The 17,610-nt window shown below is 40.8% G+C and overlaps 1 protein-coding gene across 4 annotated transcripts in view; it reads right to left on the bottom strand.

Moving 5' to 3' along the window:
• Window positions 1-17,610, bottom strand: part of LOC129086396 (LIM zinc-binding domain-containing Nebulette) — a 216,950-nt gene that overhangs the window by 77,396 nt on the left and 121,944 nt on the right. For all 4 annotated transcript variants that reach the window (XR_008530810.1, XR_008530811.1, XM_054592890.1 and 1 more), the window contains exon 3: window positions 15,938-16,022. Coding sequence is in view for 2 of the 4 variants with exons in the window: in XM_054592890.1 (XP_054448865.1) it covers window positions 15,938-16,022 (85 nt within the window). In the remaining 2 variants the exon portion in view is untranslated. The remainder of the gene's footprint in view (window positions 1-15,937; window positions 16,023-17,610) is intronic.

Genomic DNA, 17,610 nt, shown 5'->3' with positions numbered 1-17,610 from the left:
AACGTGAGTGTAGCACCTACGCTCTCCATCTTACATAGCCACAACCAGCTAGCCGGTTAATAACAGACTGAGGCCAAGAAACTCAAATGCAGCTGCAAACACAGACACACGCACACATACACACATAAATACACACACATAAACATCTTAGTTCTTTGGGTACTCCCCAGTACAAAGCCTCGTATATGACATAAAGTAAATACCCAATAAACATTTGGTACAAGAATAACTTTAGAGCAATAAGTCACTGAAGATCCATCTAATAAGTCAGCAAGAAGGTCCAGGCTGGTGAAATTGGCTGTGCAAGCCCTTCCGAACTGAACTGCAATGCTCAGGCATTAATGACTATAAAAAAAGTAAAAATTTTAAATACATACTAGGTCTGTCCAGAAAGTATCCAGCTATGCACTATGAAAAATAGAGACATCTACTGAAGAAGATACAAGATACAAAATACATTGCACAAAGGACAATAATGCCTCAGTTCCCTTCAAAGTAGACACCTTGGGACCTCACACAGCTCTCCCAGCACCTCTTCTACTGTTCAAAGCACTCTGCAAAATCCTTTGTTGGAATTGCCATCAGCTGCCCCCTTGTATTTCCAGAATCTCACGGGAAGGTCTGTGATCTCTTCCTTTTCAAAGGTGATTTTAATTTGGGGAAAAGCCAGCTGTCACAGGCTGTCAAAGCTGGGCTGTAGCAGAGCTGAGTCACCGGGGTGACTTGATATTTTGCAAAAAAAAAAAAACAAAAAACTCTGCAGGAGACGTAATTCATGAGTGGGTGCATTGTCATGATGAAGCTGCCAATCACCAGTTGCCCATAGTTGCAGCCGTTTTCACCATATTGCATCTCTCAACCAATGAAGAACATTGAGGCAGTACTCCTTATTAATTGTTTGGCCTGGAGGGGAGTACTCATGATAGACAACACCTTCCCAACCAAAAACACAGTTAACATGGTCTTGATCTTGCTGCAACTTTGCTGTGCCTTCTTCGAGCATGGAGAACCATGTGACTTCCATTGGGACAACTTCATTTCAGATCATACCCATATATCCACCGTTCATTTCTGGTTATGACCTTCCTAAGGAAATCTGGTTCATTGATAGTGGTTTGAATCAAGTCATTAGCAACTGCAGCACAATGTTCCTTCTGCTCTGGTAGCAGAAACCGTGGAACAAATTGTGCCACAACATGTTCCATGCCAAGATTCTGTGTCAAAATCTTGGACACATTAGTTTTTGGAATCCCCAGATCAGTTTCTAGTTCTCACACTGTCAGTCGCTGATCTTTGTTGATTGCAGCCCATACACGTTCAACATTCTCAGGTGTTCTGCTTTTTGCAGACCTGCTAGAATGAAGATCACTTTCAACAGATTCCAATCATCTTTGAAGCATTTGTGCCACATTTTTATTTGTGTTGTACTCATTGCATTGTCCCCAAAAGCCTCCTGAATCATCCAAATAGTTTCCATGGAGTAACACTCAAATTTAATGCAAAATTTGATACATATTCATTACTCTACTCACTCATTTTGAATGGCGGCCACACAGTACACATGCTCATTCAATGGTGTCTACCGTCCCCATTGACTAGTACAGGGAAGTTGTCATTGTTCACACATGTGCCTTGCAGTCCACTCTTCTTGGCTGCCAGGTTACATCGATATCACATAAACCATTCTCATTATATTAACAATGGCTAGGCTTTTTCAGGACAGACCTCGTATATAATTTTAAATAAATTCATTAATGCCATCACATATGTGTTTTTTAATTGTTGCAATCTTTTTTCACTTTTTCGAGTCATGGATAAGCACCCAGAACCAATGTTAACAGCCTAGTACATGCTAGTCCATATTTTTTCCCTACACATATAATCCTAATTAGATATATGTACATACAGACATGAATATGCATGTGCATGCCCACAGGGAGGGTTTTGTAATTTATACACCTTTATGTATCTGTATTTCTCACCAAACAATACCTCATAGACATGTCTCTAAGGCATCTGGTATACCTTTATTCATTCTCTTTAATGGCTGAATACTATTCTACAGTGATTTATTCTATTATTACCTTGTCAATGGGTTTTCACTCTGTTCCAGTTTTTTACTACTACAAACAATGCTCTCCTAGAGATTCCTGTGCACATGCCTTACATGTTGATGATTTAGTTTCTACAGGAGAGGTTCCCAAGAATGAAAGCACTAGATCAAAGAGTAAATACATATTTTTAACAGTTGGTGCTAGATTGTTTTTTTTAAAGGCAGTAACACTTCATATTCACAAAACAGTTAATATTTTAATCAAGATAAAATAAAGTTTTGCTTAGAAGATCAGGAATCCATCATTTTTCTATGACAATCCTCTGGCTCTAACAGACCTCTAAGCCCAGCTGGATCTTCTTTGCTGTTCCTCTCATGGGCCAGCCTGACCACCTCCCCTAAAGCTTGGGACTCAAGCATTCCATGAATGGCCTTTGCTGTCCTGTGAACTCCCAGCAATTATGTTCAAACATTGGCATATTTTTGCTTTTGTACTTTTTCAAAGGAGAAGTTCAATGGCTTTCATCAAATTTCCAAAGAGGTCCATGACCCAATAAAGGTTAGGAGTCACTCTCTGGAGTCTGGAGGATAACAAGAGGATTGGGATATTACTGATGACATGATTTGATTTTGCTGATGATAACCTCTCAAAAAGGTGAATTTTATTGAAGAAGCTTTCCTGTGTCCATGAAGCAATCAAAAACATTTTGATCCACATTATTTTAAGAAGGGGCAAGCTGTACAAATAGTTTACAGAAGGGCACAGGTGCTGGGGGGCGGGGGAGGACAGAAAAAGCTGTTTTCAAAACGAGCTAAAAGATCATTTCTTCTTCAATATAATGTTTCTCAGAGCAGTTGATATTTGATCTATGTAAAAAGAAAGGCAGTCATTTTGAGCTTCCATTCAAAGGGGTAACATTTCAGTGGAGAATGAGAGGGGAGGGCTAAACAGCGTACAGAAAAAATAACTATTTACAGAATTTGGAAGCATATCTTTTGAGGAGATCCCATAAACGCCTGTAAGCGCGGGGTCGTGCCCTGGCTGTCGCTCCTTTCCTGCACTGCCGCTGGCTCCTCTCCATGCACACCCGCAGCCCAGGAGAGGCAGGTGTCTTACCAAAGGATTCAGTGGAGATTAAGCCAGTAAATAATGGAAGCAGCTTTGTATAGAAAAATTACAGGAAATACAGCAGGTCCTTAAATGACATTACTTTGCTAGTAAAAGTTTGAAATCAAGAATGCCATGATTTTTCTTGATTTGCAATGAATGCCAAGAAAAAAAAACTGGAAAGGCATCTGTCTACCTCTCAAGAAGGTGTTCAATTCTTCATTCTTATAAGGCTCTTGTTTTCCATAAAATTACCTTCTATTGTTCCTTCTTCATTTCATACATTATCACATGATCAAAAGTTATAATATAATGCTGACAATTGTTTAGCATAGTTATTGAATAGTAACTATTAAATTAAATTAATGAGATTTCTAGCCTCTAGTTTAAAATTTAAAACAAGGACAAAGATGAAAACAGATATGTAAAAATATTAAATTACTGTACAGGAGGAGCAAAAATAGGCTTACAGTTGTAAGTACACAAAACAGTGTTTATTCTTGTATTATTATTAATTATTATATTATTTTCCCATACAAACAACTGTAAGCCTACTTCTGCCCCACCCTGTCTTTAGTCATTTGGTGTCTAAAAGTACTGTGTGCTTTGGAAATTAAATCTGTAGCTGAAGATACTTGTTATATTTCCCTTGAAGTGATTTAGAGATTGTAGATTCCCTCGAAATAAAAACAACTCCACATAAATAGAACTCAAGAGCGTCAGTCAAAAGGAACCCAGAATTTCCCTCCTAGTCAGGACCAAATTTGTGTAACCTTAATTTCCAATTGACCATCATCCTGACCCTTGACTTCACCAAAAATCAAGATACAGTGTGGGATGAAGGAAGAGAGGGAAATTCTAATTGTTCTCTTTTAACATTTTGTAATGAAAAACACTCCATTAAAAAAAAAAAAAGGTACAACCAATATTTTTGGAAGCTCAAGTAGAGCTCTCATTTCAGAATACAATACAATGATTGTCCCAGGGGAAGCTTTCTTAAAGGATAAAGCCAATTAGTCATCTTTCTGCACAAAATTCCTTGAGTCAGTTTCCGTCTTTACAAGGCCCCTGCAGAATTCCAGTGGGCAGTCCTACTGAAGTCAGTGGGAAGTAAAAGCAAAGTTCTAAGATAATATGAAATGATAACTAGGCCACATAATTTCTGGTAAAAGAAAACACAGGTACTTCAGGAGACTTGAAACATTCTGTATACCAGTAAGGCCCCCTATGTGTTACTGACTACCCTTGAAGTTACTCCCAAGAGGCTTTTCCTGATTTCAATACGATATTGCAAATTTGGTTTTATTGCCTGGTGTCCTCATGAGAGTGGTTTCAGAGCAGCATCCTCCATTCAAAAACACAGTATTAGAAAATTAAGACAATTAATTAAGAGTATTAAGAAATACTAATCAATGAAATGGGGCTGCTTTGGGTGAGCAACTTTGTATGAGGAAAAGTAGAGAATTACTGAACTGAGCAATACCGTTCTACCCTTGAGCAACTGCTTGGGTCCACTGAATCAGCTCAAGGTTGTGGGCCTCAGCAAAACAAATTACTTCTAGAAAGCAAAAACGGGTGGTAAAAACAAACAGTAGTGCTGTACAGAGAAGAGACCAACTTTTACAGCCCAAAAGCTACTACAATAATTAATCTAAACCATTCAAGAAGAGAATCAAGATGGTGGAGGAGTGAATGGAAGTCACACCCAAGACCAATCTGGAATTACAACTAAATTGTGGGAAAATAACCTGGAATAAACAACTGAACAATAGCAAGAGAGGAGCCTTATAACCTCAGACAAACAGAAGAATCAGCTTTAGCACAACCTAACTGGTAAGGAGAGCACTAGAGACTCGAGAAGGCAGGTGGAGCACCCACAGGCAGCAGCACCAGAAAGATATAGAAATGGCCAGTTGAATCCCCCTGAGAAGAGCAGTGTCTAAACCATAAATGGGGATCTCCAGCCTACAGCACCAGAACCTAAAAAGTAAACAAACAGATGACAGGTAGCTGCGAAAAACAGAAAGGTTGCTCTCTGCCAGAGACAGGTGGCTGGAGACACAAAGAGCCACTTAAAGGGCCAACGCATAAATTTTTATTTGCAGCCACTTACCCTGGTCTCCAGCAAAGGTGGGTACAGGGTGGGTTAGAGACACCTGAGGAGAGACTGGGGAAGGAGGCTTTAGGGAAAGAATTGAGAGAGGAGCTGGTAGGATCCTGGTTCTGACTCCTCCCACATATGGCAGCAGCCATCTGGTTCAGGCAGACCACTCCCCTGAGCAGTAGCAGTGTGAGAGGACCTAATAACAATGCCCTCAGGAGGCACTCTGCCCCGCCCTGACTAAGCCGGCCTGCTGACTGCAGGGTGACTAGTTTAACAGCTGAAGGAGATAGCCACAAACAGTAGACTCCTGGAAGTCTCAAACAGTGTGCCAACAGTCAGAAGGGGCCAACATCTGACATCATCAGAGGCAGATCCAGAAAGAAAAAAACAGCGCTCTCCTATCATAAAAGTTCATACCACAAAGTCAGGAAATCCAGACAGATCAATTTAAGAAGCAGAAGCAAAAGAGAAGAGTCTCGCAAATAATGGGAAGACAAAGAAACACCCCTCACTCAAAGGGAAAGTAGGAATCCCCAGAAAGAGAACTAAATGAGATATAGGCAAGTAAACTATCAGATATTGAGTTCAAAAAAAATGGTTTTAAGGAAGTTCGATGAGCTCAGCGAGCTCAGAGAGAATTACCAAAAACTACAGGGAAACTATGAGGAATCTTACTGCAAACTATATCAGCACGAAAAAGGACACAGAAACTATCAGTAAGAGATAAGAGGAAATGAAGAATACAATTTCTGAATTGAAGAACACAGTAGAAGGATTCAAAGCAGACTAGATGAAGCAGAGGATCGAATCAGTGAGCTGGAGGACAAGGTAGAAAAAAGCTCCCAGAAAGAGCAAGAAAAGGAAAAAAGACTCAAAAAGAATGAAGAGGCATTGAGGGAAATGCAGGACAACCTGAAATGTAATAATATCCATATAATAGGGATACCAGAAGAAGAAGAAAAGGTGGAAGGGATAGAGAGACTGTTTGAAAAAGTAATGATGGAAAACTTCCCTAATTGGGGAAGAAAAAAAGTCACACAAACCCAGGAAGCACAGAGGGTCCCATTCAAGAGGAACTCAATGAGGCCCACTCCAAGACACATCATCATTAAAATGGCAAATAGCAAAGACAAACAGAGAATCCTAAAGGCAGCAAGGGAGAAAGAGGTAGAAACATATAAGGAAGCCCGGACACAGCTAGCAGCTGACTCCTCAACTGAAACACTGCAAGCCAGAAAGGAATGGCAAGAAATAATCCAAGTCATGAAAAGCAAAGGCCTGCAACTAAGACTGCTCTACCCAGCAAGCCTCTCAACTAAAGTGGAAGGCGAAATAAGGAGCTTCCCAGACAAAAGAAGGCTAAAAGAATACACCTCCACCAAACCAGCATTGCAAGATATGCTAAAGAGGCTGCTTTAAGAAGATGAAGAAAAAGAGTCTATGCATACCCAGTTCCTTTCACAGTTGCCAATACTTGATAGTACCAATATTTTTAATACTTATTAACCTGACTGTGACAATGATGTGTTATTTTAATTGTTCCTTTATTACTGGTTGAAACTAAACCTGTTTTTGTATATTTCTTGCCTATTTCTATTATTTTTAAAAAGCTTTAAATGACTTTCTGGTATTCTTTATCCATTTTTTGATTACATGTTTGTAGACTTTTTTCCCTAAAAAAAGAAAAAACTATTCACCCTTTTCTGGATGTGTTACAAATACTTTCCTCTTCCATTACTTGTCCTTTCAGTTTTTTTATATGTATATTACTGTACGGTCTTAAATGTTTAATATAGTCATATTGTCAATATTTTACTTTCTGGCTTCTGGATTTGAATATTTTACTTCAGGGTAAGAAAAATATTATTTCGTATTTTCTGCTAAAACTCCTTAGATGTTACATACTGACTTTTAACTCACCCAAATATTTTTTGTACAATGTGTGAAATAGGGCTCTATATTTGTTTTATTTCAAGTAACAGTGGTCCATGCATCTTATTTGTTGAATAAGCCTTATTTTCCCCATTGATTCGAAATACCAATTTAATCATATACTACATTGTTAGATATATACGTTTGTTCCTAGAGTGCTCATTCTGTTTCATTGATCTACTTGATTATTTCTGTGCTGGTGTCATGTGGTTTTAATTGCTGAGACTTTTAATGGATTTAAATTTTTGACTATTTTATCATGGATTTTGACATTTAAAATAAATAAACAAATAAAATCTGCATTACAAAAAAAAAAAGAAAGAAAGAAGGAACTCCTACCTTTTGCAACAACATGGGTGGAACTGGAGAATATTATGCTAAGTGAAATAAAGCAGTTGGTGAAAGACAAATACCATATGATCTCTCCTATAAGTGGAATCTATTCAACAAAATAACAAACAAAATAAACCACAGGCACGGAAACATGGAGCAGACTGAAAGTGACCAGAGGGGATGGGGTAGGAGGACAATGGTGGAAAGAAGGAGAAGGGACTAAACAATGAACATGTATGAATGACCCATGGACAGGGACGACAGAGTGGGAATGGACTGTGGGAGAGGGGGGCAGGGTGGGATGGGTGGAGGAGAGCAAAGGGGGAAGAATTGAGACAACTGTGATAGAATAAATGTGATTAAAAATAAAAATTTTTTTAATTCAAGAAAAATTTTTAAATAACAAAATTTAAAGAAAGTGAATTAAAATAACTAAGAGTTATTCTAGTTACTTTTACATAGGAAATTTGAAAAATATTTAGGTAGGACTAAAGACAAGACTAGCTGCTATCAAAGAATATTTATTATGACTATTTTTTTTGTTTTGTCCCCTTGTTTAAACACATTAATGTAGCATTAGACATAGCTTCAAATGTGAAACTGATTTGCCCATTAACTTTATCAGACCTATGTGATCTTCCAATGATGACCTTCAACCAATGTCTGAGACTAATCTAGAGTATGGTCAAAGGAAATGGTAGGTCTGATTATTATTTGGCAGAAAAGAAAGTATGATGAAAGAAAAGTTCCTTTTCTTAAAACTCTTTTATTGTGAACTGGACATGTGGTTACAGAACATTTTTGTACTACAATCAAAATCATTACAACTAGAAGGAATTTTAGGGATCATTGAGTTAAACCCCATTACTCTATGCCTTGAAATGTCAGTGCTGCCTCCAGTCATTTTAGTAACACAGGCAGGACTAGAACTCATATCTCCTGAAGCCTGGTCTAGTGCTATATTTTACTAAGTTAAATCAAAAGTTATCAATTTATTTACACTGTATTGAGATGAAATAAGTACATTTTCTTTATTTCCTCTAACGATTGCTATTTCGCACAAGTCCCTATCACACTGAAGTGAGAGGAACTAAATTTAGTCCCAACCATTAGTCTCACCCCATTCAATATTTAAACAATCGACTCAGGTAAATTCAGATTCCCTCCTGCTTCCTGGCTTCTCTCAAAGATGGTTTCTAAGTGTATACGAGCAGAGATGGCCTGTGACCTCAGAGTGAAAGAAGAGGAGAGAGTCAGACCCATGCCCATTCTCTCCTTTAACTCCTATGTCCTTGGTGGCATCTCCTTGTCTTCTTGACCACTGGGCGTCCTGCTAGTGGCTGATTCTGACAGTGGTGGCTGGTGACCTCATAGTGCATTCTCCCCGGATGCAGAAATGGCCTGGTGGTATCCCTTGCCAAGCCTGTCCTTCCCTCCTACTCACTGAGGTCCTGCAACTACTCCCTGCCTGCACCATCCCCCCTGATAGCACCCCAGCAGGCAGCCTTGCTATCTCTCCACAAGGTGCCCCAGAACTTCCATCACCTTTCATGCCACATGGACACTAAGATACTGGGAAACGGAACTCATGGTCTCCCCAGCCCACCATGCCGTGGAGGCCCCAGGTTCATGCTGAGGTGGGACAGAGTTCCGAGCATAACATGCAGAGTGGTCTTCTCTGCTTCTCACTCTCCACCTGTCTAAAGCTTCCCCATCTTCAGTCTCAAAAACTTCAGCCAGAAGAGAGGGGTAGTCATACCTCGCTCTCTGATTTTTCTGCCTTCTTCCTGAAATCTACCATGGCCAGAGGAGTGACAGGCATTCCCCTCCACGTGGGACCACATCCCCTCTTTCCCAAAGTGGGGTTCGCTCTTCTTTGTTTGGGCCCATGGTGTGGGGTAGTAAGGCAGAACAAGATTAACAGCAAAGAAAGAGGAAAAACACATTGACTTAATGTTTTTAAAATAGTCTCCTCATTGCAGCTGTTATATTCATGACCCCAGAGCCACAACATCGATAGGCTGGTCATTCACATGCCGAATTCAAGGACCAGTAACCTGACTCTGGCCCATCGAATGAGAACAAATAGCCCGTAGCCTGCCTGCGAAGTACAGCACGCACACCCTCCACAGTGAGCTGTGGGAGTGATGGCAAGGGAGACAAGGCGAGCCAGGAAGGCACCAAAGGCCCACAGTGCCGGGACTCTGAAACAGATGGGAAGAATATGGGTCATTTCAGGTGGGTGAGAAGCAGAAGGCCAGGACTCCTTGATGAAAGTCCCTAAAACCTTGTCATGACACTGCAAATCAAAACATCTTGATTATTGTCCTATCTGTCACCACTGGCATGTTTGTCTCCTGCATCATTTTATCCAGAAGTACAATAGGAAAACAATCGGACTTATGGGAAATTATGGAGGTTAGAGTTAACATCTGCACAGCATGTTATGTTCCCTGAAAGAAATGTGCCACATCAAGTGAATTAATATTTCTCCTTTGAAGTTCTTATTCCCATTCAGCCCTTCCGATATGTGAAACATAATCTCTCATCATTTTCCCTGCCTCACAACCTTGAAAAGAAACATGCTGAAGCTTCTCCTTGTGAACTTTTACCTTTCCATACATGAGAAAGCGCTTATTGTGGGAAGGAAGAAGCATCACCGAAGGATCAGAATACAGCATCAAATGGTGAAAAATCAAAAGATGGGAGCTATAAAGCTGCCAAAATGAGGTTCAAAGAAAAGGGAAAATTAAAAGGCAAGTATGAAAAGCTTCTTGTGCAAGAGCAGTGGAATACAAAAATTACCAACAAAAACTATCTAGAGAGACAGTCTTCCTGTTTAGAAGTCTGAGGTTGTCGCATGAGATAAGGAAAGGGAAGAGGACCCAGCAAAGAGCAAAGAGTCAACTGAGATCAGGAAATGGGGGAAAAAACAATATGTATTTAGAAATGGGATCCACAGCTGGGCAGGATGCAGCTGACCACTCTGAGATCCCATATGGATCTGTCTGCAGAAGAGTACTCAGACCTCCAACTCCCTGAAAATGCTTTGAAACAATTAAAATACATACAGCTTCTCTCTGCACCTTTTGTCACAGTTTTAATTTTACCTCCTCGTGTTAGTTTATTAGCATCCTCTCCACACTAGACTATAAATCCCCTGACAGGGAGCGCTTTAGCTGGGTTTTCTCACTACAGCATCCCCGGATCTAGCACAGAATTTGGCATATGATTGGTGCTTACTGGCAAATAAAATTTAGGTCAAACTTAGGATAGAGTGGGGCCCTTGGAATGAAGTTTGAATCAGATAGAGGATGCTATCTAAAATAGTGCTTCAATCATCCTTGGACAGTAACTAAAGTTTCCCAGTCAGGGATTTGTTGCTTTAAAGGAAGTCAGTCTTCAATGACACCGATTAAAATGCAACTGCCACCTGAGAAGGGTCTTGCTCTAGGTAATTATTTAACACCTTACTAGGTGCTTAGATGACAGATAACCGAGATGAAAAACCTCCTGAAATGGAACTTAGAATAAGGAAGTAGAGAAAGGTGCCATGGGCAAGCCACAGAGAGAGACTGTATGTCACAGTCTGCCTCCTTGAACTTCCAGAGGTTTATATTGAACATGTGTCTTCATTTCTCCCACAAAGATGTTTAACTATTATGTTCCCCATAAAAAAACCACATTACCTTCTCACACTTCCTACTATCTTATATCATATTCCCTATGAGCCATGTTTTTTATGCCTCCACAAAAATGTGAAAGATTAAAAAAGAATCAACACAAATTACAAAATGAAGACTCAACGGTTCCAGAATGATTTGTATACTATCTATAATCATTTTCAACCTTTCATTTTATAGTCCTCATAAATTACACAAACTCCGTTCAAGAACACAGTGAGCCCAAAATCTCTGTTATTTTCAGCATGATTGCAAACAGCTAAGCCAATCCCATAAAAAACTAAGTGGGAAGTAGCTAACATTTCATCCTCGTTTTGAGCAGTTCTTTTCAGAACTCTGGCCTTTAGAGGCTCGGGTTTACTAGGACAGTCAGCCAGGGCCCTGGGAATGGGAGGCTGAGGAGAAGCAAGGAGAACATGCAGAGGGCAAGGGTTTGCTTCCCTGCTCAGCCACAACAGCCCCACTTTTCTCTCTTTCCTGTGCGGACCTCCACTCCAAATTCCATTTGAAGAGCCATTTCCGCAGCTTTAAGAAGTCTGCAGATCCTGATCCAGAGTACTCAAAACATTTGTGCCTTTCTTCCAATAAAAGTATGCTACACAGCCTTAAAAAAGAAACACTTGCTATAACATAATATTAAAAGAAGTTAAGGAAATTTCTCCCCTACGGGCTTTTCATCTTGCTGAGTTTTTGAAGTTCAGGGGTTCCCCAACTTAAAAAGCACTTGTGTCCCAGAAGTTGTTTGTGAGGCAGAGCCCTGGAACTCGGGGCACACTTTCATAGAAAAAAATATATATATGCGGTGCCAAGACAAGCAATGGAAGCTTGATGACCTACAGGTAAAGGATAATGTTACTACTACTTCTAGAAGTGGCGTGTTCCTTATGCTCCTTGCTGAATGGGCTAATGTAGGCCAGGGGGGTGCCCAACCACCATTTGTTATTTCTTTGAATCAGCTCATCCTGTGATGTGTGATGAAAAGGGAACTAGTGAGGATGGAAGTGCTTCTTCTCTCTCTCCCTTCTCTCTCTGGACTGCCAAGTTTCGGGGCAATCCATGTCCCCACTGCAGTCAGAGGCTGGCCCAGTGTGCGTGCATCAGTTGTTTGCAAGCTGGATAATGCCCGTAGACCACCGCCTATCTCCAGTTCTGAAAAGCTAACTCAGGTTTGCTCGTTTATTCTATAATATTTTGTACCACTTTATTATGACAATCTGGCACCTAACACAGATGCCATCTCCCCACCCAAAAAAAACCAAAAAACAAAAAAAACTCTTGAGAGGGTATAACACCGAAGAAAAAAAATAAAATACTGGTTGTGCTTATAACCTTCTGAGAGAGAGAGACAGAAAGAGGGCAAGGAAAAGATAACATGTACCTATAAATAACTTTCTTGGTGGGACTGAAAATTAATTTTTGTTTTTCCTTCATTTTGGCTCATTTGGGAAGCTAATGAACTGAAAGGAAAAAATTAGCTTTAACCAAACAGTTCTAAAGGATTTCAGAATATCAAAACTTGGAGTCATGAATGGATTTGACTCATTTAGCACCACAAGTTATCAAAACAAGTCAATAAAATATTAATAGTCAATTTTCCACCAAATCTGTTGAGCTGTTCAGAATTCTTCATATCAAAACTCTAATGAAATGCTCTACCACAGATGCAAAACATTTAATATGTTAAAATTAAATTGACTTCCATTAACGAATATTACCATTAGGATAGATATCATTCCATACCTTTGCAAAAACAGAAGTGCTCTTACAGAAGGGCTTCCGTCTTTCACCCAGAAAAACAATAATCATAATAATAGTGAGAAGGAGGACTTCTTCCTATGTGTAACTTTTGTACTGTCTGCAAAATTTTACCTTTCTTTACACACTGCTCTATCACCTTGTACAGAAATTTTTCACTTACAGATCTCCTTTTCTAGGTGTTTCCTGAGTAAAGGGGCCAGAATACTGGTTAAGAGTATGGACACTGGGGGCTCACAAAATTAGATTCTATTCCAAATTCAACTCCTTACTAAGTTTGCAAGGCCAAGCTACCTATATTCTCTGCAGGTTGAGTGTTTCAGCTAAATAGAGATGATGATAAATACATGTCTCGTAGGGCCGTTTGAGAGTAAGTGAAATAATACATGTAAAATTCTGTGCCCTGAATACAGCAAGATTGATGGTGATTGTGACGTGGCGATGCCTTTACATCCCCCTCCCTAGTGCCTTGCCAATTCAATACATGCTTTTTGAATTGACTTGAACTTCCCCACTCGGTCTGCCTGAGGAAGCTCTAAATTTCCTAGCGGAGACGACATGCATGCGAAATCTTTAAGAAAATCTGATGCCTTCACCTGATCACTGCTTGGAGACCCCAGAGCACTTGTGCATACCTCTGCTGGCTCCTGTCCCACCAGCCTATCACATCTGTTTACGCTGCCTCAAAGCGTGCAGCTTTTCTACATGAGTAAGAATAAAAACAGCCATTTATAAAACAGTAAGCTACTTTTTTATTTGCATTTCCAGAATCTGGCACAAAGTAAGAAAACAATAAATGCTTCTCCCTGGGCCAAGCTGAAGGCACCAATAGTCACTGACCAGACCCAAAGGGAGCAGTGTGCCTTCCAAAGGAAGGAGACAAGGGTTCAGATCAGATCCCTTCTTAGGCTCCACTCAAATCCCACCTCCCCCAAGAAGTACTTTCCTTTCCTTTCTGAATCCTTAATGTAAAGTAAACATAGTCACCCTTGGAGGGTGTGGGAGGGTGTGGGTCCTCAGACACCCTGTGAGCTAATTATAAATTCTTTTGCACAGAACAAGGATATATAATAGGCAGGAAACAAATATTTGATTGCTTGATCTAGTTCTGTTTTCCAATGTGCTCAAAGTACCTCTGCAGAATTATCTAATTAATCCTAACTTGATGAGAAGAAAGGCATATTGGATCTGCACAGACTGCAGCCAAGCCCTGGCACCCTCAGCGGTGCGAATGAGCAAAGGGCTTTCCTGCTGGCCCACAACAGTGCCTCTCTGGCCAGCACTCAATTTTTTGAACTAATGGCTTAGCACACAAAAATTAGCATTTTACACAAACCAAAAACTAACTGCCAACCAAGTCTTCACAGCATTGTTAACCAACAGTAAACTCTACTTTGAGTTATATTTCCTCTAATTAAATGAACTGTGAAGTGGTCTCAAGTGCCCCAGAAAGAGGGTGGTGGGAACCACCATCTCCCCTGTGATCAGATAAACCTGTGTGGAAATAATTAGATCCGGTGCAACTGAAAGCTAACTACCCTCATTAAGAATAGCTACGGCCTGATGTTTTCAAAGAGTATTAGTTAGACATCTCTTTCCTTCACACATTCGGCTCTTTTCCCTGTTTCATAGCAAGGATTTTCAGGAATAGTAATAATAATAACAATAATAAGCCTCCACGATCATATAACATTTTTTAACTTTCCAAAATGCGTTCACACCTATTTGATATTTGCAGTCACCCTCAAGACCCATACAGAAGATAAGACAGACCGTCTCACTTTACATAAGCACAAAGAATCAGAGTGGCTGGCCCAAGGTCCCCACCAATGAACGGCAGTATGGGGACCATGCCCCAGCCTTCCCTACCCCCTCCTCAGTGTCGCTGCACTACAGGCAAACCTCTGAGATACTGCAGGTTCAGTTCCAGACAACAGCATGAAAGCAAATATAGCAATAAAGAGAGTCACAAGAATTTTTTGGTTTCCCGGTGCATATAAAAGTTATGTTTACACTATATTGTAATCTATTAAGTGTGCAATAACATTATGTCTAAAAAGAACAATGTGTATACCTTAATTTTAAAAAATATTTATTGCTAAAAAGTACTACCTATCATCTAAGCCTTCGGTGAGTCATAATCTTTTTACTGGTAGAGGATCTTACATTCAATTTATTAAAAAAAAACGTAATAATATCTGCAAAGTGCAGTAATTTGAAGTGCAATAACATGAGGTATGCCTGTGCACCATCAACCAACAGATTGCAGTGTTGTTACTGAGAAGCTTCCTACTCCATGGCCGGCAAGGCCTGAGGCAAAAAAACAACTCCTAAAGACAGCACCCTGGGCTTCTCAACAAGAGATTGGAAGTCCCTGCAAAAAAACACTGCTGTTCAAATCCCGGGTCTTAACCAATGTGTTTCGCCATATTGAAGGCAGGTTTCCAACCAAAATGGTTGACTGGGAGCCAAATGTGGTGTTCTAATCTTTGTTCATGCTGTCAGTGTGACATATGAAAGAAATATGAATAAAGTGACAGGATGAAAACAAAGCTAGTGGCTGGTGTGAGATACACAGACAGGGTGTTAGCCCCACATGCACTGCAACTGGGTCAAGTTAACACCTCTTTTTCCCCTACATATGCAGTGTGGGAAAGCTATTTATAAAATATTTTTAAATATTTAGGACCAAATAAATCAATATTGTTGGGAAACACTTACTCTGACCAGAACTCGTTTACTTGCCCTAGGCCCATGTGAATAACAGAACCGAGAATTTCAGGATGATCCAAGACCAGGAACACAACAGATGTTCAGCAGCTCGCCCAGAACGCCCACCCAGGCCTGCTTTCCATCTCCACCACAGCCAGAGACCCGGAATGAACAGGACGATGACAGAAGCTCCAAAGAGTGGCTTCATGAATATTATTTAGTACCAATGTAACAAAAATGAGCCTTCTAGAAGTTACCTGACTCTGCAATTCACTTTGCTGCTTCAGGCGAAGATTTTCGGGTGTATCTGCCACAGTAGTGAAGGACTGCTTTGGGTAGTGTCTGTGGAGAAAGTTTTTTAAAGGACATAATTAAAATACTGTCACAACAGAAAGAGGTGTCTCTCCTCTTAGTTCGGGTCATCTCTGTATCAATATTCTGGATCCCACCCCCTCCTTCACTCCCAGGACCCCCTGTCACCCAGTTATTTCCACCACCTCCCCAAATTTCAACCTCAGCTTCTCTATCCTCTTAGCTACTTCCTATCGGCATCCAAGTATGCTCAAGGCCCTCCTACCTTTACTGTCCCTCCCTCTGCCCCACACACCATTCTAACATGTGGTGGCTAGAATCTATTCTCTCCTTCAGCCAAACTTCTTTAAAAAGAGGCCTAAGCTCGCTGGCCCTGCTCATCTCCTCTCCAACTCTATGCATTCTGGCTTCTAGCTTCTGTTTCCAGAAGTTTCTCTGGTCAACGTTATAAGACTTCCTGTTTGTCTTTTGGTCTTCCTCTTGTGTGGCCTCCCCTCCATCTTGAAATGTCTATTCTTGGTTTCTATGCCACCATACACTCCCAGCCTGGCTCCTCCCCTTTCAGCTGTTCCTTCTCTGTCTCCCATAGGCTCCTCTTTGTTGATCTTATTCATTTCCACAGCTTTGGGCATCCCCTCTATAAATGCTAATTACTCCCAAGTCTGTATTGCTAGGCCAGTGTTCCCTCCTGACCTTCAGATCCAATGGCATTTCCGATCATGTGTATCCCATGCCCACCATAAAACCAACCAGTCTGAAACTCAACTGTCCACCATCCCAGCCCATCCCCAAGACAAGTTTCTCCCCCAGTACTCTCTCTTTCATTTATTAGTGCCCAATTGCTCAAGCCAGAACCCTGGGAGTAATCTTGACTCCTCACACATCCAGTCAATCAGTCACCGAGTCTATTGCTTCTATCTCCTAAATATGGCTCAATTATATTTACCTTTCTCCACCTCCACTGCTTTCTTTTCCACTGTAGGTCACATTTATCTTTCAGATAACAACAACACTTGCCACTCTTATCTTTCCTATCTGAACTGTCAAAATGAATGTTTTAAAATGCCAGTCTGATTACCTTATCCTTCTGAGTTGGACCTCTCAATGGCCTCCCATTGATCTGAGAATAAAGCCCAGCCTACCATCTTCCCCCATGATCAGCCCTCTGCAGACACCTCACTCACCTGCCACGCCCTGGCCATGGAGTTCACCCCTCCCTTCCCACCTCTTTCCCCATATGCCATTCCCCAGCCCTGGAACACTGATTCTTCTCCCAATCCACCTCTCCGGTGAGCTCCTCTTTATCTCTCTCTTTTTTTAAAGATTTTATTTATTGATTTTTATAGAGAGAGGAAAGGAGTAAGAGAAAGAGAGAAACATTGATGTGTGAGAGAATCATTGATCAGTTGACTCATGCATGCTCCCAGCCAAAGACCTGGCCTGCAACCCAGGCATGTGCCCAGACCAGGGAGAGAACTGGTGACCTTTTGGTTTGCAGGACAAAGCCCAAGCCACTGAGTCACTAAGCCACACCAGTTAGGACTCCTTATCTCTTAGGCCTTGCCTTGGATGTTACTTTCTTCAGGAAGCCTTCCTGGTCTCTCAAATGTGCCCTGGA

The sequence above is a fragment of the Pteronotus mesoamericanus genome, unplaced genomic scaffold (assembly GCF_021234165.1).
Source record: "Pteronotus mesoamericanus isolate MK-2021 breed Mesoamerican mustached bat unplaced genomic scaffold, CSHL_Meso_final contig_130, whole genome shotgun sequence".
Lineage (NCBI taxonomy): Eukaryota > Metazoa > Chordata > Mammalia > Chiroptera > Mormoopidae > Pteronotus > Pteronotus mesoamericanus.
This window is presented reverse-complemented; position numbering and strand designations above follow the sequence as displayed.